Below are 27,277 nucleotides of genomic sequence, written 5' to 3' on the forward strand. Positions count from 1 at the left end.
TGAATGAATGAATGAATGAATGAATGAATGAATGAATGAATGAATGAATGAATGGTTGATGAATGAATTTAAACATAAATTCATGAATAAATGATGGAATGAATGATTGAATGAGTGAATGAATGAATAAATGAATGTATTAATGAATGGAGTATCGTGATAACGTTTGATTTACTTCCCCCCTTCCCCCCAAGAAGCACCACTCTGTTCACATGCGCGTCACCATGTTGGTGTTGGTGGACCGTTTGGGCATACGCAAGTTCTTCCACGTTATTCCAAAAACGCTCCCAGTCTACTGATCTCGGAACTGTTTGATGACACAGTAAGCATCCAGCGCCATCCAAAGTACTATATTGAGTACCAATTTTTCCACACCTGAAACTCAAGTAATAAACCATTATTCAACTACGTGTATGTCGTTTTTATATCTGATTATTAGTAACATTGTCGAAATAGCTCAATAAAATGCATTGAGTCTTAACAGCCAACCGTGAATATCACCTATGCGGCTTATTTTTGCAACAAAGTAATAATCCACAACAGACCATATTTCAGATAACTTTCAAACGGTCAAAGGAAAAATGTTTTGCATTAAAGTATGTTTGTTTGTGTTTTAACAAGGACAATTATTCATACCTTAATTGCCCAAAAGGTCCACCAACACCAACATGATGACGCGCATGTGAACAGAGTGGTGCTACTTGGGGGGAAGGGGGGAAGTAAATCAAACGTTATCACGATACTCCATTCATTAATACATTCATTTATTCATTCATTCACTCATTCAATCATTCATTCCATCATTTATTCATGAATTTATGTTTACATTCATTCATCAATCATTCATTCATTCATTCATTCATTCATTCATTCATTCATTCATTCATTCACTCATTCAATCATTCATTCCATCATTTATTCATCAATTTATGTTTACATTCATTCATCAATCATTCATTCATTCATTCATTCATTCATTCATTCATTCATTCATTCATTCATTCATTCATTCATTCATTCGAACGTTCTTTTGTTATTTCGTTATTTTGTTCGTTCGCTCGTTCGTTCATTCATCCATTCATCCATTCATGCATTTTTTCATTTATGCCCTAATTAAATTGTTAACATGTCAACCTTTTGATGTTGACAAGTAACTAATCAGTATAATTTATGGCTTTTCTAGTGTATAGGCCTTGAAGAAGAGTAACATAAGGATAAAACATGATATAATAAAACAGGTAAATAATGACTCATTACTACACCGGTACTACATAAGTTTCCCTTTCATTCAATTAAAAAATCAGTAAACCTCTATCCTTTTTTTAAAAGACCACAGTGGTTACAATCGCTTAAGAGAAGCGAAAACGAAGATTATTGAACGTATGCCATTCTGATTACGTTCATTTCCTAATTTGCGACGTTCTTGAAATGCGCTATATTACACGTTTGGCACAGGCGATGTCATTTGGTAATTTCAGCGTTGGCAGTGAAAGGGTTAAGCCAGAGAATGACAAATACAGTTATCTGTAACTTAAGTTGATTTCTAAAAAAATCAAAGTCAAATTCAAATATATTTATTAGTATTTTTGAAATCAAAGTATATTTGTTTCCAATAAGTTCAATAAAAAATGATTTTTGGAAAATTCGTTTTTATTACCTATGACTAAAGAGATTCTAAAATAAGAAGAGTGACTTAAGTTAGGAAATGACTGAGGAAGTTTTATGAATACCGCCCCAGGGGTGATATTCATACTGGTCTTAAATAGATCTTAGAACGATGTAGCTAATCGGATTGCTCGGTTTAAATAACGAACATATACATATATACACATATACAGTTAAAATAACATAAATGAAATTAAAGTTTGAATTTATCAAGAATCAATCTTGAAAAAAAAAAAAAATTATACATTGAAATGGTATAATCCAACATACTTCCTAAAATCATGTGTCTCTTCCTGAAATCATTTGTCTCTTCCTGAAATAATGAGTCCCCTACTTTAATCATGTGTCCATTCCTGAAAGCATGTGTCTCTTCCTGAAATAATGAGTCCCCTACTGAAATCATGTGTCCCCTAATGAAATCATGTGTCTCTTCCTGAAATCTAAAGTTCCCTCCTCAAATCATGTGTCCCCTTCTGAAATCATGTGTCTCTTCCTGAAATCATGTGTCCCCTCCAGAAAGCATATGTCTCTTCTTGAAATCATGTGTCCTCTCCTGAAATCGTGTGCCCCCTCATTTAATCATGTGTCCATTCTTGAAAGCATGTGTTTTCTCAAAAAATCATTTCTCTATTCCTGAGATCAAGTGTTCCTTCCTGAAATCATGTACCATGTGTCCCTTTCTAAAATCAAAGGTTTCTTCCTAAAAGCATTTGTTACTTTCAAAAACTATGACTTCCCTCCTGTCATAATGTGTCCCTTCCTGAAATCATGTGTCCCCTCCTGTATTCATGTGTCCCCTTCTGAAATCATATGTCCTCTCCTGAAAGCAGGTGTACCCTCCTGAAATCATGTTTCCTCTACTGAAATCCTGTGTCCCCTCCTGTAATAACGTGTCCCTTCCTGAAATCATGTATCCCCTCCTGTAATCATGTGTCTCTTCCTGAAATCATGTGCCCCTCCTGAAATCATATGTCTATTCCTGAAATCATGTGTCCCCTCCTAAAATCATTTGTCCCTTCCTGAAACCATGAGTTCCCTCCTGAAATCACGTGTCCTCTCCTGAAATCACGTGTCTCTTCCTGAAACCACGTGTCCCCTCCTGAAATCACATCTGTCCATTCCTGATATCATAAGTTTCCTCCTGAAATCATGTATCCTCTCCTAAAAGTATGTGCCTTTTCCTGAAATCATGTGTCCCCTACTGAAATTATGTGTCTCTTCCTGAAATCACGTGTCTCCTCCTGCAATCATATGTCACCTCTTGAAATCATGTGTCTCTTCCTGAAATCATGTGTCCCGTACCGAAATCATGTGTCTCCTCCTGAAATCATGTTTCTCCTCCTGAAATCATGTGTCCCTTCCTGAAATCATGTGTCCCCTCCTAAAGTCATTTTTCTTTGTCTGAATTCAAGTGTTCCTTTCTGAAATTATGTCCCATGTGACCCTTTCTAAAATCAAGTGTTTATTCCTAAAAGCATTTGTTTCTTTTAGAAACTATGACTTCCCTCCTGTCATAATGCTTCTCTTACTGAAAGCATGTGCCCTTTCCTGAAAGCATGTGTCCCTTCTTGAAATCATGTGTCTGGTTCTGAAAGCAGGTATCTTTTCCTGAAAGCATGTGTCCCCTCCTGAAAGCAGGTGTCCCTTCCTGAAATCATGTGTCTCTTCCTGAAATCTTGTTTCTGTTTCTGAAATCATCTGTCTCTTCCTGAAATTATGTGTACGTTTGTGTAATCATCTGCCTTTTCCTAAAATCATGTGTCCGTTTCTAAAATCATGAGTCTCTTCCTGAAATCATGTGTCCTTTCCTGAAATCATCTGTCTTTTTCTGAAATTAATTGTCCATTCCTGAAATTAGGTGTCCCTTCCTGAAATCATGTGTCTCTTCCTGAAATTAGGTGTCCCTTCCTGAAATCATGTGTCCTCTCCTGAAATCAGGTGTCCCTTCCTGAAATCACGTGTCCCTTCCTGAAATCATGTGTCCCTTCCCGAAATCATGTCTCTCTACCTTGAACCATATGTCCTTTCCTGAAATAATATATCCCTTCCTGAAAGCAGGTGTCCCTTCCTGAAAGCATGTGCCCCTTCCTGAAAGCAAATATTTCTTCCTGAAATCAGGTGTCCTTCATTTAACTATTATTCCCATATTGAATAAGTTTTATCTTACTAAAATCATATGCCCCTCCCTGAAATCAGGTCTCCCTACCTGATATCACGGCCAGGAAACCGCGTTTTATGTAGGTATCATTTCAAGTGAAGCTTTACAGTGTACAGAACGAATTATATATAAGCATAAGACGTATCAAACATAATATTACAACTAAGCATTTTGGATGTTAAAAAATAATTATAATTATAGAAACACTGGCCAGCTTCTGTTTTAGGTTGTTCGGTTAGCGCATTGGTTAGCCTATGTTAGCCCTTCTCACCGAAGCGACTCGGGTTTGATTCCCGGCCTGGGCGCATGTGAGTTTGGCGTGTGGTCACTTATACGGCCAAGTAGGTTTCCTCCGAGTAAGCCGGTATCCTCCGCAACACAAGACCACACTCTCGTGTACCACTGTGCCAACGAGAATGATAAATATAATGTTGTAATATGTTAAAATTAAATTAATCTTGTGTACGATTTCAGCTGAAGTAAATAAAAAAAAACATAACTGAAGTAACTATATTCAGTAAATGAATCGTTTCTTGGAGTTGTTCAATCACAAGAAGCTGTAAGTAAACTCTACATAATTTAACAATAAATTATCTATCTTCAGTAAAGGAATAGTTTCTTGTAAGTTGTTCAATTACTCTTCGCTTTAAATAAACACTACAATACATAAAAAAAAACTACTTGCGTGGATCATACTGGACTGAGATGCACCTACCATTCAAGTGTATCAGCAGTCGCAGTCCAGCTGAAACTGACGATTTTATATGTGGGATGAATGTCTCAATCTTACCAAGACTGTCAATATAACACGTGAGATGTAAGTCCCAGTCCAACAGAGACTGGCGATGTAACACGTGAGATGCAAGTCCTAGTGCAACGGAGACTGTAGGTGTAAAACGTGAGATGTAAGTCTCAGTCCAACGGATGTAACACGTGAGATGTAAGTCTCAGTCCAACGGAGACTGGCGATGTAACACGTGAGATGTAAGTCCCAGTCCAACGGATGTAACACGTGAGATTTTAGTCTCCGTCCAACGGATGTAACACGTGAGATGTAAGTCTCAGTCCAACGGAGACTTGCGATGTTACACGTGAGATGTAAGTCCCAGTCCAACGGAGACTGGCGATGTTACACGTGAGATGTAAGTCTCAGTCCAACGGAGACTGGCGATGTTACACGTGAGATATAAGTCCTAGTGCAACGGAGACTGGCGATGTAACACGTGAGATGAAAGTCCCAGTCCAACGGAGACTGTCGATGTAACACATGTGATTTGAGTCCTAGTGCAATGGAGACTGTCGATGTAACACGTGAGATGTAAGTCCCTGTCCAACGGAGATTGGCGATGTAACACGTGAGATGTAAGTCTTAGTCCAACGGAGACTGGCGATTGTAAGTCGCAGTCAAACGTTGACTGGCGATATAACAAATGTGATGTAAGTCCCAGTCCAACCGAAACTGTCGATGTAACAAGTGAGATATAAGTACCAGTCCAACGGAGACTGGCGATGTTACACGTGAGATGTAAGTCTCAGTCCAACGGAGACTGGCGATGTAACACGTGAGATGTAAGTCCCAGTCCAACGGAGACTGGCGATGTAACACGTGAGATGTAAGTCCCAGTCAAACGGAGACTGGCAATGTAACACGTGAGATGTAAGTCCCAGTCCAACGGATACTGTAGATGTAACACGTGAGATGTAAGTCCCAGTCAAACGTAGACTGGCGATGTAACACGATGTAAATCCTAGTGCAACGGAGACTGTAGATGATAACCTTGGGATGTAAGTCTCAAACTAACAGGGATTGTCGATGCAACACATGTTATGAAAGTCTCAATCTTACCGAGACTGTCGATTTAACACGTGTGATGTAAGTCCCAATCAAACGGAGATTGTCGATGTTATAGTGGGATGTAAGTCTCAAACTAACCGAGATTGTCGATGCTACACATGTGATGAAAACCTCAATCTAGCCCAAACTGTCGATATTAAACTTGGGCAATAAGTCTATAAGTGATTTAGATCCCAATCCAACGGAGAATGTCGATGTTGACCGTGGGATGTAAGTCTTAAACCAACCGAGATTGTCGATGTTAACCGTGGGATGTAAGTCTTAAACCAACCGAGATTGTCGATGTTAACCGTGGGATGTAAGTCTCAAACCAACCGAGATTGTCGATATTAAACGTGGGCAATAAGTTTCAAACTAACCGAGACTGTCCCTGTACCACGTGTGATGTAAGTCTCAAACTAACCGAGACTTTCGATGTTAACCATGGGGTGTAAGTCTCAAACAAAACGAGACTGTCGATGTATCACGTGTGATGTAAGTCTCAATAAAACCAATCCAACAATATTAAACGCGGGCAATATGTCTCAAACTAACCGAGATTGTCGATGCTTCATGTGTGATATAAGTCTCAATGTAACCGAGACTGTCGATGTAACACGTACGAGGTACGACTCAATCTAACTGAGATTGTTGATGGTAAACTTGGGATGTAAGTCTTAATTTAACAGAGGCTGAAATTTGTAAGTCTCAATCAAACCGGTCGGTCATATTATACTAGTATGTGAGATGTAAGTCTCATTCCAATTGAGACTGTTGATGGAAAATGTAAGATGTGTCAATCAAACTGTCGATGTTGCACGTGAGATGTCAGTCTCAATCTATCCAAAACTTTCGATGTTATACGTGAAATGTAAGTGTCAATTATAGTTTGTCTGCCGATGTTTTACGTGAGATGTAAGTCTCAATCTAACCAAGAGTGTCGATGTTATACGTGATATGTATGTTGTGCTTTTGGTTTGTGTTCTTGAGAATATGTCCTTCAAAATAATTTCAGTATACTTTTGAAATTTAGTATGCATTTTTCAAAAGATGATTTTCTGATAGTGCACGTGAACCATATCTCCGACATTGAATAAAGAGATTGTTTCATTAATTTTATTGCAATTCACCTGTGTGTATATTATGCAAGTAAATCAGCATTATATTTAAATGGAATAAGTCAATATGACGGTGTTATATATATATATATATATATATATATATATATATATATTTTTATATATATATATATATATATATATATATATATATATATATATATATATATATATATATATATATATACACGAAAATTGAACAGTCTACATTCATCAAATAGAATATATATATATATATATATATATAATATTTCGCATAGTTTGTGGGATATAAATTGTCCAAAATATGATAGAATATAAGTATTCACAAGATGCTTTTGGATTCATATCATATTACTTATAGCATGCGGTCTAAACGAAACAATTATATACATGTATGACAATACTACAATATACTTTGCAACAACAATATGGAAGATTCCAGTTCGATAGTACCAAATCAAACATTGAACGTTTTTAGTTTTAATTTAACTTGATAACAAAAAGTGTGTCTTTCTTTCCACCAACCATCAGAGAGGAAGTGCGGCTGCTGAAAAATAAATCATGCGGTCCGTACACTCCGTCTTCTTCCCTAGTCAGGGTGGCCATCTTCTTCTTCCCGTCTTTGTCAATCTGCAGCACTGTGTCGGTTTCAATGCAGCAGACGAACACGTGTCCAGCAGGTGTCACGTGTACTCCGGTAGGTTCTATCATATCAGGGTCAGTGAGAGAGGCCAGCTTGTTGCCCTTGTTGTCTAGGGTGATCAGTTGATCGTTAATGGCGTCTGTGATGTAGATTGTCTTCCCGTCGTTACTGATGGCACATTTCCACACCGTGGTAACCCAAGACCTGTCCCCGTACAGCTTCTTCACCTTCTGTCCTGACATCGTGTAGACGTACAGGGCGTTACCGGAGGATATGTAAAGCTGGCCACCATGATGAGCTGCGGCATAACATCTATGGGTGAAGCTTAACTTCCTCGTAGTTACGGAGTTCCCTTTCGTAGCATTAATGAAATAAAGTCCTCGTCTATCAGCATAACCACTGTCAACACAAACGGCCACTTCATTTCGGTCAATGTGGCACATGTCATATGGATTCCCCGGGACATCACAGTGGTCGAGCACCCTGTATTCCTTGTCCAGGAGCTTAACTTTACAATTATGTATGTCTGCTATGACAAACTCACCACTAGGCAGTTCACATACGCCATAGATATAACACTGACCTTTGTCATCACTCATCTTCAAGTTGTACTCCTTGTACTCTGTAACACTGAAGACGTGGTTTGGATCGGAAAGGGGATCTTCTCGTTGTTTGGTCGTAACAGTTCGCTCTTCAATCGTTCCAAAGGTCTGTATCGAAGATAAAAGTTCTTCGATAAGGTTATTGGCTTGAAATGTTACATTGTAAGACTCAATGACTGATATGCCACGAAGATGATCGTTTGCTTGTGAAATCATATCCTGGCTCTTTCTGTACGCAATATATGATTTTGACTCGCTTGATTTTGATTTTGTTTGAACAGCGGCAATCATGTTTTGTAGTTCGATAGTCATTTTATCACAAGTTTCGATATCTTTCTTTATATTTTTTTCAAGTTTAACTATTATTCCGTCCACGTCCTGTAAAGTTGCCTTCTCAATCTTGTCAAGGATGTCGTTGATCTTTTTACGTATGGTTTTTAATTCATCAGAAATGGCTGCCCGCGTCTTTTTTAAAGATGTCGTATTCTTCATTCTTGCTTCTTTCATCAGCTCGAATTGCTTTTCAAGTTCAGCTATCTTCTTTGGAATTTGTTGAAACTCAATATTTATCTGAACACCTTTTGCTACATCTGGAATGGAGTGGAATTTGGAACATTGCCTGAAACAAAGAAGTTGTGAAACAGTTGTTATCAGTTCTGCATAAACTAAATATGACCTTGCTTATGTGGGACAATGTTAACGAAAATCATTAAAAATTGGACGCAATTACGTATAGATAAGTTACCGTTTTGTGTCTTAAAGGCGCACAATATAGGTTGATGCAAAAATGATTTTCTTTTAGTTTTTAATGCATTATTATGGTTTATTAATTTGACTTGATTGATCAAAACCAAAAGAAATATTTATGTACAGATTCAGTGATTTTTAATAACTGGGGAGTTTGTGGTCACGTAGCCATATATTGCCATATACATATTGCCCGCGTTAATTGAAATCCCCATTTGCACGTTCAAAGACTAATGTTTTTGTAAAATGTACTCAAAAATAAGCTTTTTTTGTTTAAATCATGAACAGAAGAATAAGTTAAAAATGATAATTAATTAAAACAATAAACCATTTTTGCCTCAACCTATGTCGTGCGCATTTATATTGACGTTTACTTCCTTCAAACCTGTGGTCCAGGGCGACGCACGAATAACAGCAAAGGCGCATAATATAGGTTGACGCAATTTTATTTTTTTATTTAAACGATCTAAACCAAAAAGGCATATGATTTGTATACGGATTAAAAAAAATATAAATGATATTTTGTACTTTTTTATCTGGGGAATTTGTGACCACGTAGCTATTAAATGAAAAATATTATATATAAAGGCTGATATTTCTTTAATATACACAAATCGTCAGCTTTGTTTTGTTTAAAGTCAAATGAGTTTAACCTCATAATGCATAAATACTAATAATAATAATAATAATAATAATAATAATAATAATAATAATAATAATAATAATAATAAAATGCATGAACCTATGTTCATGAACCTAAAATTGTCATATTTCTTCCATACCTGTGGTCCACGGCGACGCACACATGGCAGCACAGCTGGTCATGGTCGGCACATACCAGCTTCAGTGCCTCCCCGGGATGCATCCCGCATCTCTCAAGGGCGTCCACCGCCCCTGGGGCTGCCTCCCATTTCTTCACGTCCTTCCGTCCGAGCAATGCGTGCTTCTGATATAATACGTCATGTTTTGAAACACAGTTTTGGCAGTAATATTTTGTGCATTGAGTACAATAATGGTGAGCTTCGGTGTTAAATCCGTTCTCTTCACACGGAGAGCAGGAAAAATCATGAATGAAGTCACAGCCCCTCTGAATGGATGATTCAAACTTAGAAGCCATTTTCGCTCTTTAGATTAAAAATGACTCACAAACTAGTTCACACAGTCAGTTTCTGTTTATTTGTAACTAGGAAGTTAAATATTTTGCACTGAGCTGATACGAAGAAAACCAATATTTCGATCAAATCCACACTGATATATAACACGATATCAAAATGATAAGCGTAGTCACAACCGTACTAAATTTACAATCATTTTTCAAATTATACAAAAATGATTTTAAACATGCCGTATTTTATTCCTGTGTAAACATTTCGAATAGTTATCGACTGTCCAGTGGGCCTTCTCACGAGGTTTTCCGAAGACTGCCGAGTTGTAACGATTGTCTATTCCGAGCTTACCGGAGATTGCCGAATAGTTGTAGGAAGTACTTTTCCTGTATATTTTATGCGAATTGACCCATTTCAACGAACAATAGCACTGAGGTCTAGTTCTTCTCGAACCTCAACACCATCTATGGGAGGAAAGTGATGATCCATAATTATTTTCCATTTTCTCTCTTGAGTTTCAAAAAAATCACGAACTAAATCAAATATATGTTCATTCAGCCACGTCTGTTTATTTTGTTACAAGGAAGTAAATTGTTTTGTACTGATACGAAGAAACCACAAATTACGATCAATGTCACACTGACATATTACAGAATATCCAAATGATAAGCCTTGTTACAACCTTGCTTAATTAACACTATTGTTCTTCAAATCCGAACAACATTTTAATCATGCCGAGATTGTGTCCCGTATTAATTTCAATAGGAGTTCACGACTTCTGGTTTAGTTGGCGTTTCTACACTCGAAATGCACAACGAAATAAATATATCCCGAGCTTGCCGAAGACTGCCGAAATGTCACGATTCGGAATACCTTGGTCATTTTTCATCGAAATCAACCTCGGGTTTATGCCGGTACATCCACAGAAAAGTTGCTGTGTTTTAATATTCATTTTGTTAGTTCAAATTGATTGCCGGGCGTTAAGCTTACCATGGCATTCAGGGGCGGATCCATGATTCGATATCTGAGGGTGCGTAACTTAGGGGCATAACATTTTTACTTGCGATCCTCCCTCAGAACCGAAATTTATTTGGTTTAAATGTTAGCAGGGGTGTTTGAAAGTACTCTGCGATTTATTTTAACACTTTTCAGCCCGAATTGGTGCATTTTGAGCTTATTACATTTTTTCTCTCCTTTATCGAAATTAAAACTAAACTTGGACGATTTGAAGTGTGTGTGTGTGGGGGGGGGGTGAAGAGTGTTCAAATATATTTCTAACAATGTAAACCGTCCAAATTCATCCGAGGTTGTTTTCAATAGAAAATGGCCGGATGTTCCATATGAAACCGAGCGAGCTGGAGATGGACGTTTAGTTGGGGTCACACAACACTATTTTTTCATTAAAAAATATAATGTGAAAGTGCCGATTAACACAAAAAATAACACTCAGTTGTAGCGGTTTAACGACCCCAAACATTTCATTTCCGAACTATTTCGGAAGAAATTTCCACGTGTGTACTAAACCTTAACATTTAAGGTACTAATCCACCCCATGCTTAACAAGTAAGTTCATATATACCAAGTAACAGATACACCAGTTAATATAATATGGAGTGATGGATGGAGTGATGTCCCTTATAAGATGGACGCAGTGTTTTTTCCGCTTACAAACTTGTGACTAAATTTAGTAAAATAGGATATAAACAAAGTTTTTTTGCAGTGCAAATTTGGATAACTTATTAAGTAAATTGTGTAGAAAACAGGACACCATGAACGGTTTGCAGTAAAAAGAATTATTTGCTGATTTATTGCATGTACAAAATTATATTGATCGATAACTGATATAACAGCTGACCTTGTCCAGTGTACTATATTTTCACCTGCACACGTGGAACGACTACGCTGGTCAAATTCCAAAGTATACTGCAGAACATTAAAACGTATACACTACCTTTTAAAGAGCTTCTTTCAATGTTCCATTAAATAATGGCAGATAAAGCTGATACAGACAAAAAGCGTATGCCAAGCAAGCAAAGCATAAGTGAGCCGAGTGAAATAGAAACCAGTGTGACGGAGGATAAATCTCCTGATACTAAGAAAAAGAAACAGAAAAAGAAAAAGACAAAACACACAGATATAGAAGCGGTCATGGAAGACGACGAGTATGAACTAGAAAAATCAAACGAGAAAGAGATTGCTGGAATTAAAAAGCAGCTAAAAGAGATCACTAGTAAATTAAATAGCATGGTGTCAAAAATCGATAAATCGACAAGCACACTAGAAAAGAAGCTTGAGCAAGTCATTGATAAAGATACCGAGGGAATGAATATAAGAGAAATCATAAAAGAAATGTTCACTGATATGAAGGAAAGCCTTCTCGGGTCAGCGATACTCAGAATTGAAAAACTCGAATGTCAGCAATTTGACAGAGAGTCTGACAAAGACAAGCAATCCAAGAAAATAGAACAATTAGAAAAGCATATCAAAGATAGAGATCAAGAAATAGACGCACTGAAGAGAGATGTGATTGAAAACGAAACCAAAAGAGAGTACTCACAGAATGATTTTGAGCAATACACACGCCTTAATAATATACGGATACGAGGATTGCCGGAAAATGACGAAAATCCGAGAGCTGAAAAAGCAGAAGAGACCGCCGAAAAGGTGGTAAAACTACTCAGTGAAAGAAAAATCAATGTTGTATATGACGACATTGATATTTCTCACAGGTTATGGAAAACTGTACGTGGAAAACGAGATGTGATCGTTAGATTCAAATCACGAATGAAGCGTGACAGTGTCATGAGAAATAAGAGAAGTCTTCGCGGTTCAGGAATATGGTTGTTTGACGATCTGACAAAACTCAATCATGAGGTATTCATGAGTGTCCGCCATAAGATGAAAGACGAAGTCGATCAAGCGTGGATTTCGAACGGCAAAATCCTATATAGAGACAAATCGGGCAAGGCTATTCGGGTGGACTACGACGATTATGACAGTTGGCTAGATCTCCCTTGGCCGAACACGTAACTTTCTGGTGCACAGTGTAGTAGCAGTGGTCATCGGATTAAACTGTCCATACATTATTTGATATCATGCGCTATTATTGATCCTATTTAGAACGTATCGTGATTATTCATCAAGGTCATCCGCTTGTCAAACATAAGTTAGGTAGTCAATAGCATGCAGTAAACGCATATTGTACATTGTTTAATTATATTATAAGATATATAGCTTTACACATCCCATTCCTGTTTAAATATTATACGAATACACTTCAATTTTACATATTTCAAAATCCATTAATGTGTATAATGAACAAAATATATTTATATCACTAAAATATTCAAGTATATGAACTGTTTACAATACTGGTTAAATACACATGCATATCTTTTATTTTTCTTAGAATACGCATACTTCTGTATAAGCACATGGGTGTTTTTCATATAAGAATAAAAGCATATTGAATCAAAGGCGCAACAGGAAAGACATTTTATTATGATATAACAAAAAAAAATAAAAAAAAAATGTAAACATTTAAAAATGACAATCACTATCAGCAATGCCTTTTTGTTTTGTTTTCGTTAAAAGGCATGGATAGACATTGCTATGCATCTTAAAAACACTTTGCGTCAACATATATCCCTTGTTTTATTTTTTGACAAGGGTTGATATCATTTGATATATCGTCTTATCAAAATTCATGTATTTTACAAGTGTTTTATAGAAACACATAATATATTTTGGCTACACATATTATGACTTTTCTATACACTTTAATATTATATGTGCTTTGTATACGAATTCGACCTTAGATAGTTACTTCAAACTATATATTTTTAAAATTTAACTCTTGAAATTGCTTATACCTCTCAATTTGTGTATTTTGTTGTTTAGCTATACTTATAACGTTGCTTGAATAATTTATTATTGATACATATAAATAGAAAATAATCCTGCACGTGCACATAATGAGTAATATATATATTATTCATGCTCATGAATGTGTGTTTGTGTGCGTGCGTCCCTGAGTGAGCTCGTGTGCGCGCGTGCGTGCGTGCGTGTGTGTGCGTGTGCGTGCGCATGCGTGGGTGTTTGCTTGTGCATGCGTGTGCGTGCGTGCGTGCCAGATGACACGAACATGTTGGTGAAATATAACACACAGTAGTTAAAATATTGCTAAAATCTTGGTTCATGACAACGTGCAAGCACACGTTCAGAATATGAACATTACGTGCATGTGGGAATATATATTAAATTTATTGTTATGTTCATTATAAACATTAGTTAAAATATTTCTATAAAATATAAATATCATACAAGTTTTTTTTTCCATATATATTGTTGTTTTTTTTTAATTTGTATAGGCTATGAATGACATGATATTTAGATACATTATGTTGTAAACCTTTTTATATTGATTGCAATTTTTTCACATGCATATTGGCAAGCTTCTGAAATGTGTTTACAATCACGACCATACGCATCAACGATTTTATATCTTTTGTACATGCAAATAAAATCTGCCAATCATTATACACATACACAATGTTTTACACATTATACAATAGAGGAGCATTCAAATATTTAGCCCAAACTTCTTTATTTAAATCCGCATGGATTGCACATTATGTACTATAAATGTAAGAGGATTAGGAAACAAAACTAAAAGAATGCAAATATTCCAGTGGTTAAAAGAGAAGAATTATATGTTTTATTTGTTACAAGAAACACATTTTCATAATAAAAACAAAGAACAATGGGAAAAAGAATGGGGCGGGTTATGTTACTTTAGTGGTTCTTCCACAAACAGTGAAGGCGTTGGAATCCTTGTTAATCCAAATTTTCCAGCTAGCGACATAATAAAATACGAAGTTTTATTAGGCAGAATTCTAGCAATTGAACTATCTATCAATTCCAAAACATTTATCATTATACATATATATGGCCCTAACACGGACGACGTAAACATATTTAAAATTTTAGAAAATTTTCTGCATATACACTCAGACACACGATATATCATAGGCGGTGATTTTAACACAATAATTGATGTAAATCTAGATAAGAAAAACGGAAATATCAACAAACATAATCGTTGCCGTAAATATATAATCGATGTTATGTCGACGTTTAATTTAATTGATATATGGCGTTTGAAACATCCAGATAAAAAGCAATTTACATGGCATTCGAGCACAAAACCAAGCATTCATTGCAGATTAGACTATTTTCTAATTTCAGACGTGTTGCAAAATTATATTATTGACTGTAACATCAATGCAAGTTTTAAAACAGACCATTCCTTAGTACTTTTGAAGTTTAACACACAAGAAAACAAAAGAGGACCAGGATACTTTAAAATAAATAATAGCTTATTATTTAATCAAGAATATAAACAATTGATTAAAGATACTATTGAAAACACTGTAAACATAAATAATGAAGCTAATCCAGTCACCCTGTGGGCTATAATTAAAGGCAACATAAGAAACACAACTATAGCATTTGCATTAAATCTAAAAAAGAAAACAAACATAAAAGAAAAAGAAATAATAACCAACATTGATAATCTAGAGAAAAAAATACCCTTAGAACATGATCATAGCAATATTTCAGAACAGATAATGGCTTTAAAATCAGAACTTAATGAAATTATTTTAAAAAGAGTTAACGGTTCAATCTTGAGATCAAAAGCCATACACATTGAAAATAATGAAAAAAACACGGCATATTTTTCTAATCTTGAAAAAAGGAACGCAGAAATGAAAACTATGAATAAACTAAGAGTCAATAATAAATTAGTTACTGGTCAAAAAGATATACTCAATGAACAACACAAATATTATAATAAATTATATAAGAAAAACGAAAATATTGAAACTGATATGTCAATGTTGAATTATACCAACACTAAATTGAATAATGAACAAATTGGATCTTGCGAAGGTATTTTAACCGAACACGAATGCCATAAAGCAATACACGAAATGAAAAATAACAAAAGCCCTGGTTCTGATGGTCTGTCAGTAGAGTTCTATAAAACCTTTTGGGATAATATAAAACATTATTACTTAAAATCTATTAATGAGTCATTTAGAACAGGGCACTTGTCGGATCTACAAAAGCAAGGAATAATCTCTCTCATCCCAAAACCCGGAAAAGATTCAGAACTAATTTCTAATTGGAGACCAATAAGTTTGCTAATTGTCGACTATAAAATCGCAACAAAAGCCATAGCGAATAGAATAAAAAACATTTTACCGAGCATTATTAGCCCGTACCAAACAGGTTTTATCAAAAACAGATATATTGGAGAAAATGTCAGACTCGTAGCAGAATGTATATCTCATTTCAAAAAGACAAATACACCTGGTCTCATATTTTTCGCTGACTTTGAAAAAGCATTTGATAGCTTAGACCATAACTTCATGATATCGTGTCTAAGGCATTTCAATTTTGGTCAAGATCATATAAATTGGGTTAAACTCTTCTACAATGATATAAAAAGCATTATAACAAGTAACGGATACTTTTCAGAGGAAATAAATATTGAACGAGGAGTCCGTCAAGGGTGTCCCCTTTCATCATATTTATTTATTATATGCATTGATATACTGTCAAACGCAATACAAAATCAAAATGATATAATCGGCCTCACCATCAATAATATAGAAATTAAACAATCACTTTTTGCTGACGATGCCACCTATGTAAATAATGGTACAGAAAAATCCTTCTCTACACTTATAAACACAATAGAGAATTTCGGTAGAATATCTGGCCTAAAGCTTAATTCGAACAAATCAATTATACTTAGAGTTGGAACTTTTGCCAAATCAAGTTTAACATACTTCCCAGATAAGAAATTTATTTGGACCTCCGCGAATGCTAAAACACTTGGAATAACCTTCACTAATAATGAAAAAGAATTATTAGAACTCAATTTCCTCCCCAAATTACAACACTTTAGAAACTGTTTGAAAAGCTGGAACCATAGAAAACTTACACTTCTTGGGAAAGTTACTGTAATAAAAACATTTGCTTTACCAAAAATCATATATCCCTTAACGGTTTTGCAAACCCCACCAAAATATATACTTGATGAAATTAACAAAGATATATATAAATTCATATGGAATAATAAGCCTGAAAAAATAAAAAGAACTTGTATTACAGAAAAATACGAAACCGGTGGTTTGAATTTACCTGATATATACAAACTCACTTTATCGATAAAATCATCATGGGTTAAAAGAATACTGGATCATACCTATAAAGGTCAATATAAGCAATTCTATAATATTCTATTAAATAAATTCGGGGGTGACCTCGTATTCGAATGCAATTTAAATGAAAAACTCATCAAAAAGATATGCTGCAATAATCCCTTTCTTCTAGATATACTTAGTTCCTGGACAGAAATAAATCAATACACTCCTAAACCACCAACAAGTAAAATAATCATATGGAACAATAAATCAATTAAAAATAATTGCAATACATTTTACATCAATGAGTGGTACGAAAAGGGAATTAAATATCTTCAACATATTTTTGATTATCGTACCAAACAATTTTATTCATTTGAAAATATTAAATATTTATACGATATCAATACTAATGATTATCTCACATATTTTCAACTCTTATCTTGTATTCCACATGAAATAAAAAATAAAATGAACTTAGAAACACCAGAAAATACCACAGCAAACACACTCAAACATAACATTATGTCCAGTAAAACAAAACCAAACAAGCTTTTATACTCTATCCAACAAAAAGGTGAAATGAACCAACACTTACAGGAAAAATGGATAAAACACTTACATTTGAATAGTATAAATGATATACCCTGGAAGTCAGTGTATACAAATATATAGCTTCGACGAATGACATTTCTTTAAGAAGCTTCCAATATAAGTACATAAACAGAATCATACCGACAAATACTTTCATATATAAATGCAAATTAACCCAATCAAATTTATGTGATTTCTGTCAGGAAAATATTGAAACACAAGAACATCTGTTTTGGGAATGTAAAATATCACAAGACTTATGGTCACAATTGATGAACTTAATAAATCAAAACATTACTCCACTTGTTTTAGATTTAAAAATAATAAGTCTCGGATACAATGATAAGTCACAACATTCAAACATCGTAAACTTTTTGATATTGGTAATGAAATTTTTCATTAGTAACATGAAAAATAGAGGTATAATTCCAACCTTTGCATTCTTTTTGAATTATATCAGACTAAGAGAAACCATAGAACGAGAAACTGCCCTCGTTTACAATCGAATACATATCCATCAGAAAAAATGGAACCTTTTGAACAATTATTTAAATCTTTGAATGCTCCATACAATAACAACAACAACAACAACAACAACAACAACAACAACAACAATATTTAATGCTCCATACTCCTTACTGTCCATTACTCATCATTCACAATAATAATACTCAAATTTCAAACAGTAACACCAATTATCACTAATTTAAAAACCTACATAAATAACATCACTCTACCAAAACGCAACCAAAAACTCATATAGATCCAGTTGCATAGTATTAAAGCATATTTGTTAAAATAGTAAATACATCATTATCATTGCTTGTATACTGCTTTATATGTGTTTTTCTTGTGAATATTTCATAATAAAAAAAATAAAAAAAACTAATATAATATGTACCAAGTAACCCTATTGTACACCAAGTAACCTCAAGTACGACAAGTAACCTCAATTACACTCAGTAATCTCATTTACACCAAGTAACCTCAAGTACACCCAGTAACCTCATGTTCATCAAGTAACCTCATTTACACCAAGCAACCTTATGTACACCAAGTAACCTCATGTACACCAAGTAACTTCATTTACACCAAGTAACCTCATGTACACCAAGTAACCTCATGTATACCAAAAAACCTAATGTACACCAAGAAAACTAATGTACACACAGTAACCTTATGTATACCAAGTAACGTCATGTAAACCCAGTAACCGCATGCACACCCAGTAACATCATGTACACCCAGTTACCTCATGCACACACAGTAACGTCATGTACACCAAGTACCCTGATTCATACCTAGTAACCTCATGTACACCCAGTAGCCTCATGTACACGCAGTAACCTCATGTACTCCCAGTAACCTAATGTACAACAAGTAACGTCATTTACACCAAGTAACCTCATGTACACCCAGTAACCTCATGAAGACCAAGTAACCGCATGTACACCCAGTAACCTCATGAAGACCAAGTAACCTCATGTACACCAAGTAACCTCATTTACACCAAGTAACCTCATGTACACCCAGTAACCTAATGTACAACAAGTAACGTCATTTACACCAAGTAACCTCATGTACACCCAGTAACCTCATGAAGACCAAGTAACCTCATGTACACCCAGTAACCTCATGTACACCCAGTAACCTCATGTACACCAAGTAACCTCATGTACACCCAGTAACCTCATTTACACCAAGTAACCTCATGTACACCCAGTAACCTCAGGTATACCAAGTAACCTCATGTACACCCAGCAATCTCATGTACACCAAGTAACCTCATGTACACCCAGTAACCTCATTTACATCAAGTAACCTCATGCACACCAATCAACCTCATGTACACCAAGTAACCTCGTGAACACCCAGTAACCTTAAGTAAACCAAGTAACGTCATGCACACCCGGTCACGTCATGTACAGCAAGTTACCGCATGCACAGCCAGAAATCTCATGTACACCCAATAACCTTATGTACACCAAGTAACCTCGTGAACACCCAGTAACCTTAAGTAAACCAAGTAACGTCATGCACACCCGGTCACGTCATGTACAACCAGTTACCTTATGCACACACAGTAACCTCATATACACCAAGTAACCTGATGCGAACCCAGTAACTTCATGTACATCTAGTAGCCTCATGAACACCCAGTAACCTCATGTACACCAAGTAATTGCATCTGCACCAAGTAACCTCAAGTACTCCCAGTAACCTAATGAACACGCAGTAACTTTATGTTCACCTATTAACGGCATGCACAACAAGTAACCTCATGTTTACAAAGTAACCTCATGTTTACAAAGTAACCTCATGTTCACCAAATAGCCACATAAACAACAAGAAACCTCATGTTCACCCTGTAAATCATAAACACCAAGTTACTTTATGTAAACCAAGAAACCTCATGTCCTACAAGTTACCTCATGTAACCAAGTAATATCATGTACAATATCTAACCTTATGTGTACTTAGCATTCCATATACACACCAAGTTACCTCATGTACACCAAGTAAGCTCATGTACGACCCGAAACCTCACGTACTAAAAGTTACCTCATACACACACTCAAATTACTGTGTTGTGGCCTCAAGTTATGAAGTTGTGGCGAAGAGTTACTAAGTCGTGGCCCAAGTTACTAAGTCGTGTACTCAAGTTACTAAGATGTGGCCACAAGTTACTAAGTCGTGGCCCTAAGATACTAAGTTGCTGCCTCAAGTTACTAAGTTGAAGTTGTTTACGCAGCATCTTTTTGTACCAAAACGCATAACTACAACGTTCTATGGATCCCCTGTCATTAATCTTAGTAATACCAATTCGCAAAACTGTTTCGTCCTTACTGAATAACTTACACACTCTGGAGCATGAGCACTAATCCTGGATTTGCCACTGGTAGATACCTTTAAGCTATACATGATCTAATATTACGAAGAAAGTTAGGTAAAATCTCAATCTCAAATCTATCAAATTCGACCATTAATTACATTTTTTCTGAAATATAGATATACACCAGGTGCTAAGCTTGTAAACGAGAGGTATTTTACCGTTCGTGTATGTAAAAGTTCTGATACTTAGGCCTAAAAAAAATTGTTTGGTTAGGGTTACATCCTTTTCAAAAATAGGTAGGGTAGGTAGGCTTTTTATTTATTTTTATTTATTTTTTATAAGGCTTTATATAAGAATGTCATTTTCATCATTGGAGAATGGTGTTCAAGTTATCTTCTATATAAGCAATTAAGGTTTTAAACTACATATTGGAAAGAAAAAAAAAATATTTTTTTTTTTTAGGTTTTCATATTTTTTTTTCAAACTGATTATAAAAACGTTAGGGTCGGAGCCTATTCGGTAGGTAGGGTCGGGTAAACCGAACCAAATGTATTTTTTTTTTTTGGCCTTACTAGTCTTCATATTGCTACGAAAGTCACGTAGATCAAATCATGTACTTTAGTTGGTATTTCTAACATGGTATCGCTATAACAAAGGGCAGTAACTTTTAAAATTGTGATTTGATTACATCATATCTAAAGTCTAGAGAATTTAAAATACATGCAGAGAAACGTTTTTTTTCTTCTTTTTTTCATTTGTGTCATATAATATAAACACCACTTAAAATATAAATACCAGATCATTCAAACGGTGTAAACTGTGATGTTATGGTAAAAATGTTTTGAAATTTGAACAATGAGGAGTAGGAATATCTGAAATATGGCAATAACAAGATCAAATTATGCAAACAAACAACAAAATAACGTTACTTATTATGTATCATTGTATTGAAGAATTCCGTACATAAACTACAGAAACACTGTTTGGTGTGAAATGTTTTGTTTAAAATCTGTTTTATTTTAAGATAACAAACATAAGTAAAAGAACAAACCATAAACTAACATATTATGCTGATATCCGTAATTTGAATCACAACCCAATACATGTTGATGAAGATCAAAGTTCTTTAACCATCTAATGTTTTGAAATTGAATAAATTTACAGTAAATGTATTTTATATTGCAACTCTTGTTTATATGTTTTAACTGAAAACGATTACATACTTAAGTGTGTTTTTTAATTATAGTATAACACGTCTCAATTAAGGGCCAGCCGTTGGGCTTATCATTGAAACATTGAATGATAAACCTATTTTCATCCGAATTCTTGTGCATGGGACAAAAAGGGGAATGTAATTATAACAACAACGAGGACACTTCTTAGACGTTCCCGGGAATAAAACAATCTCCAAGTTAACGGAGGTACATATGTGTGCATGACTATACATCTGGTTGGTAGTTAGATATTCGCGAATAACCGACTGGCAATAATCGAAGAACCAACTGGCTTGTAGAATATTCGCGAAAAACCGAATGGAAATGGTCGAATATCCGACTGGCGGAAGTACGAACAATAGTGAATATAACCAGTGTTTGTCACAAAGATACATCTGTGTACATGTATAAAAACACAAGAAATGTTTGATTTCTTAACATGTGTACCTTTAAACCATAAAAAAGACAAATATCTGAATCCCCAACTACCAACTGGTTACTAGTTGAATACTCGCGAATAACCGACTGGAAATAGTCGAGTAGCTTAATATCAACATCAACATCTAACTCTGTTGTTGTTTTCGAATTCCCAACTGGCAACTAGTAGGTAGTTGAATATTCGAATCCTCAACTGGCAACTAGTAGTTAATTGAATATTCGAATCCCAAACTGGCAACTAGTAGGTAGTTGAATATTTGAATCCCCAACTATCAACCAACTACCTACCAACTACCTACCAACTACCTACCAACTTTACTGTCATACGGTCAAGACTGGTCTCTCTGTCTCATTTTTTATTAAAAAAACTTTTTTGAAAATTTATCACTACAGATCTTGTTCCGGCCTATTCTGAAGGTAAGATGAAAGTTCCGTGAAAAAAAGTTCTTTAGAATACGATAAGACTGGGGCTCCTTGTTTCTTTTTTTTTATACAAACACTTTTTTTCAACTTGAATCACTACATATCTTGTTCCGGTCTTTTCTGAAGGTATTCCTGTATCCTTGGAATTGACGAAACCAATTCCCGGTTCCGGTCGAGAAGCGAATAGTTTTTCAGCAATGGCGCCTCGGGTGGTGTAAAATGTGCTTCCGTATGTTCAATGTAGACGAAGAGCATCAAGTCAGCTACTGTGAACTGTGATGGCCATTATGAATAGTGATAGAGAAATATATATTGTTGTTTAAAGATGCAGTCTTACTCCCAAACAAGGTTTGCCACAATTAATATAATTGTTTAAATTTAGCAAAAAGGATGAATAAATGTCGAAAACAATGGTACTTATGAAGGATACCGAGTTTAATTTGAAAGAAAGGTGCATAAAATACGGTATTTCTACCTTATGAGACGATAGTAGATCACAGTAAATCTTTTAGTTTTCACCAATCATTTAATGTTTTTGCGTTTTCAGCTATTAAATACACGGTTATACTCTTGTTTTTAGAAATTAATATTTTCCATAAAGGCATTATTTAGTTAGCAGTTAAAGGTTTATCAGTCAAAATTGATGTTTGATTTACAATTGTATGTATTGGTTTTGTGTCACTTTAAGTACCTTTAGTTTTAATTAATCTATTTTAACTCGATTATGACGAGAGCTAAAAACTTATGGAATCACTCTCGAGAGACGATGTCCAGGGTTGAAACTATGTCCGAGAGCTGAAAACGTACGGAATCACTCTCGAGAGACGATGTCCAGGGTTGAAACTATGTCCGAGAGCTGAAAACGTATAGAATCACTCTCGAGAGACGATGTCCAGGGTTGAAACTATGTCCGAGAGCTGAAAACTTATGGAATCACTCTCGACAGACGATGTCCAGGGTTGAAACTATGTCCGAGAGCTGAAAACGTATAGAATCACTCTCGAGAGACGATGTCCAGGGTTGAAACTATGTCCGTTTGTTTGGGCCAAAATAAGGTTTCCTTGAAAGAACCTGATGAACTCACACACACTAGGGTTAAAGGAAGACACGTATATTACTTCAACACTATCACCCTCATAGCGTTAGTAGTTTTAACTTAAATTGTTTTAATTTAGCTCTATTGTGCCGATAGCAGAAAGCTGATATAATTCATTCCCAATTTAGTTTTCTGTGTCGAACCCGGTACTGTGTCCTTTATGTTAGGTCAAGACCGTTCTTAGGCGCTTTTCCCATCATTTATAGATATGGTTATTTTGATGCGTGTGGTCTATTTTTGAGATGTTTGTTTTCATGTATGTGTTGTTTATATTTTTGTGTCTCTATTTCATTGTCGTTTCGGCCCTGCCTTGTGACTCTATTTCATTGTAGTTTCGGCCCTGCCTTGTGTCTCTATTTCATTGTCGTTTCGGCCCTGTCTTGTGACTCTATTTCATTGTCGTTTCGGCACTGCCTTGTGTCTCTATTTCATTGTCGTTTCGGCCCTGCCTTGTGTCTCTATTTCATTGTCGCTTCAGCCCTGCCTTGTGTCTCTATTTCACGGTCGTTTCGTCCCAGCCTTGTGTCTCTATTTCATTGTCGCTTCGGCCTTTCCTTGTGTCTCTATTGCATTGTCGTTTTGGCCCTGCCTTGTGTCTTTATTTCATTGTCGTTTGGCCCTGCCTTGTGTCTCTATTTTATTGTCGTTTCGGCCCTGCCTTGTGTCTCTATTTCATTGTCGTTTCGCCCTGCCTTGTGTCTCTATTTCATTGCCGTTTCGGCCCTGCCTTGTTTCTCTATTTCATTGTCGTTTTAGCCCTGCCTTGTGTCTCTATTTCATTGTCGTTTGGCCCTGCCTTGTGTCTCTATTTCATTGTCGTTTCGGCCCTGCCTTGTGTCTCTATTTCATTGTCGTTTGGCTCTGCCTTGTGTCTCTATTTCATTGTCGTTTCGGCCCTGCCTTGTGTCTCTATTTCATTGCCGTTTCGGCCCTGCTTTGTGTCTCTATTTCATTGTCGTTTCGGCCCTGCCTTGTGTCTCTATTTCATTGTCGTTTCGGTCCTGCCTTGTGTCTCTATTTCATTGTCGTTTCGCCCTGCGTTGTGTCTCTATTTCATTGTCGTTCCGCCCTGCGTTGTGTCTCTATTTCATTGTCGTTTCGCCCTGCCTTGTGTCTCTATTTCATTGTCGTTTGGCCCTGCCTTGTGTCTCTATTTCATTGTCGTTTGGCCCTGCCTTGTGTCTCTATTTCATTGTTGTTTCGGCCCTGCCTTGTGTCTCTATTTCATTGTCGTTTCGGCCCTGCCTTGTGTCTCTATTTCATTGTCATTTCGGCCCTGCCTTGTGTCTCTATTTCATTGTCGTTTGGCCCTGCCTTGTGTCTCTATTTCATTGTTGTTTCGGCCCTGCCTTGTGTCTCTATTTCATTGTCGTTTCGGCCCTGCCTTGTGTCTCTATTTCATTGTCATTTCGGCCCTGCCTTGTGTCTCTATTTCATTGTCGTTTGGCCCTGCCTTGTGTCTCTATTTTATTGTTGTTTCGGCCCTGCCTTGTGTCTCTATTTCATTGTTGTTTTGGCCCTGCCTTGTGTCTTTATTTCATTGTCGTTTCGGCCCTGCCTTGTGTCTCTATTTCATTGTCGTTTGGCCCTGCCTTGTGTCTCTATTTCATTGTCGTTTGGCCCTGCCTTGGGTCTCTATTTCATTGTCGTTTCGCCCTGCGTTATGTCTCTATTTCATTGTCGTTTCGGCCCTGCCTTGTGTCTCTATTTCATTGTCGTTTTGGCCCTGCCTTGTGTCTCTATTTCATTGTCGTTTGGCCATGCCTTGTGTCTCTATTTCATTGTCGTTTCGCCCTGCGTTATGTCTCTATTTCATTGTCGTTTCGGCCCTGCTTTGTGTCTCTATTTCATTGTCGTTTTGGCCCTGCCTTGTGTCTTTATTTCATTGTCGTTTGGCCCTGCCTTGTGTCTCTATTTCATTGTCGTTTCGGCCATGCCTTGTGTCTCTATTTCATTGTCTTTTGGCCCTGCCTTGTGTCTCTATTTTATTGTCGTTTCGGCCCTGCCTTGTGTCTCTATTTCATTGTCGTTTTGGCCCTGCCTTGTGTCTCTATTTCATTGTTGTTTCGGCCCTGCCTTGTGTCTCTATTTCAATGTTGTTTTGGCCCTGCCTTGTGTCTCTATTTCATTGTCGTTTCGGCCCTGCCTTGTGTCTCTATTTCATTGTCGTTTCGGACCTGCCTTGTGTCTCTATTTCATTGTCGTTTCGGCCCTGTCTTGTGTCTCTAGTTCATTGTTGTTTCGGCCCTGCTTTGTGTCGCTATTTCATTGTTGTTTCGGCCCTGCCTTGTGTCTCTATTTCATTGTCATTTCGGCCCTGCCTTGTGTCTCTATTTCATTGTCGTTTGGCCCTGCCATGTGACTCTTAACTGGGCTTATTTTTGATATTTTGACATCTAGGCTCGTCACTTTAGTGTTCATTGTATGATCTGGACAGAGCCCCTGATTGTTATAAAACCAACACCGTCTTGGTAGAGGCGAATATTCATATAACTAGACCACACCCGACCCTTGCGACGTATTTGCGTATTGTTCACCTCTTTGTCAAATGATCCTGGGATTTTCTTGACCATTCTCTAAAGATTCGAGTATGTGACTGATATGCCTACTGTTTTCAATGGAAGCAGCAAACATTTCGAGCAATCTTTATTTCAGCTTTAGAAATAGCTTGAGCAATTATATATAAATACACATGCAAAACCGACTTACGCTATCACCAACAGCAAAACCATTTTGCCCCGTTTCAGCTACAAGGTTTTCAAGAAACATTAAAAACTTTGGACAATCCACTTTATAAAAATCGGCCTTCTTCTGTACCTGTAAGGAAACGCAAATGTCTAAGTATGTTAGTATATCAATACGCCAGAATTAACTTATGATACATGGCATCAATCTCATAAATGTGTTGTAAAAACACTGTACTTTTGCACTATCTAACAATATGCGTGTCAATATATAGTCCAACGCTATTTCATAAAAGTGTAATTTAAAATACAAATTGTTGAATTGTTTCCTTAAAATGCTTAAAAATTACTGATATATTTGTACATATGTAGTCTTACCCTTTCTTGGGATGTTGGAGCTACTTGAAATTCGAGAGCAAAGTTATAAATATCAGCAACCGTTTCTGTAATCTCATCAATAACTGTTTGTTCTGTTGGAGTTTTCCCATATATATCTGAAAAATAGTCTTTAGATAATATATTCTTATTTTCATCTACGATGTGCGTTTAAAACATTCCTAGAAAATACGACAATATAGTTTTGAAACATTACCACTGAGTGACTCCTTTATTGATTTAAAGACGCATAATAAACCGGTTTCATGCTGTGTTTTAAATTTAATTTTGCTAATTTAGATTATGTTTAACATTTGTCTTTAATTATCAAAACAAACAAAAAGCATATAATTCAAGTACATATTAAAAAGTATTAGCCTTTATATATGCGGGTTTTATAATCAATTACAAAACGCCCAAATATATATGTGGTATCTTATAATACACAACTTATTGAATTCTCTGTGTTAATTAGATGACATGAATTAAAATCTTTAAGATCAAGAATGGGCGGAGTGAGCATAGCGATCGAGCCCAACTTTTCATTAAGA

General features: G+C 36.0%; 2 protein-coding genes across 3 annotated transcripts in view; both read right to left on the reverse strand.

The window, feature by feature from the left end:
* The window catches only part of LOC128217045 (glutathione S-transferase-like), a 145,815-nt gene that overhangs the window by 110,093 nt on the left and 8,445 nt on the right, over nt 1-27,277 (reverse strand). Inside the window, exons 5-7 of one of the 2 annotated variants that reach the window (XR_008258177.1) lie at nt 26,730-26,845; nt 26,377-26,484; nt 22,444-22,844 (exon numbers count right to left, since the gene is read on the reverse strand). Coding sequence is in view for 1 of the 2 variants with exons in the window: in XM_052923865.1 (XP_052779825.1) it covers nt 22,668-22,844; nt 26,377-26,484; nt 26,730-26,845 (401 nt within the window). In the remaining variant the exon portion in view is untranslated. Of the gene's footprint in view, nt 1-21,155; nt 22,845-26,376; nt 26,485-26,729; nt 26,846-27,277 lie in introns of those variants that run through there. The other variant, XM_052923865.1, reaches the window with a different exon arrangement.
* On the reverse strand, nt 7,026-10,669 carry LOC128217042 (uncharacterized). Its single transcript, XM_052923861.1, has 2 exons — nt 9,532-10,669; nt 7,026-8,621 (listed from the first exon to the last, which is right to left on the reverse strand). Exons 1-2 carry the CDS (start codon nt 9,864-9,866, stop codon nt 7,238-7,240), a joined length of 1,719 nt encoding a protein of 572 aa, XP_052779821.1. The 5' UTR covers nt 9,867-10,669; the 3' UTR covers nt 7,026-7,237.

This window comes from Mya arenaria, chromosome 14, assembly GCF_026914265.1.
Source record: "Mya arenaria isolate MELC-2E11 chromosome 14, ASM2691426v1".
Classification (NCBI taxonomy): Eukaryota; Metazoa; Mollusca; class Bivalvia; order Myida; family Myidae; genus Mya; species Mya arenaria.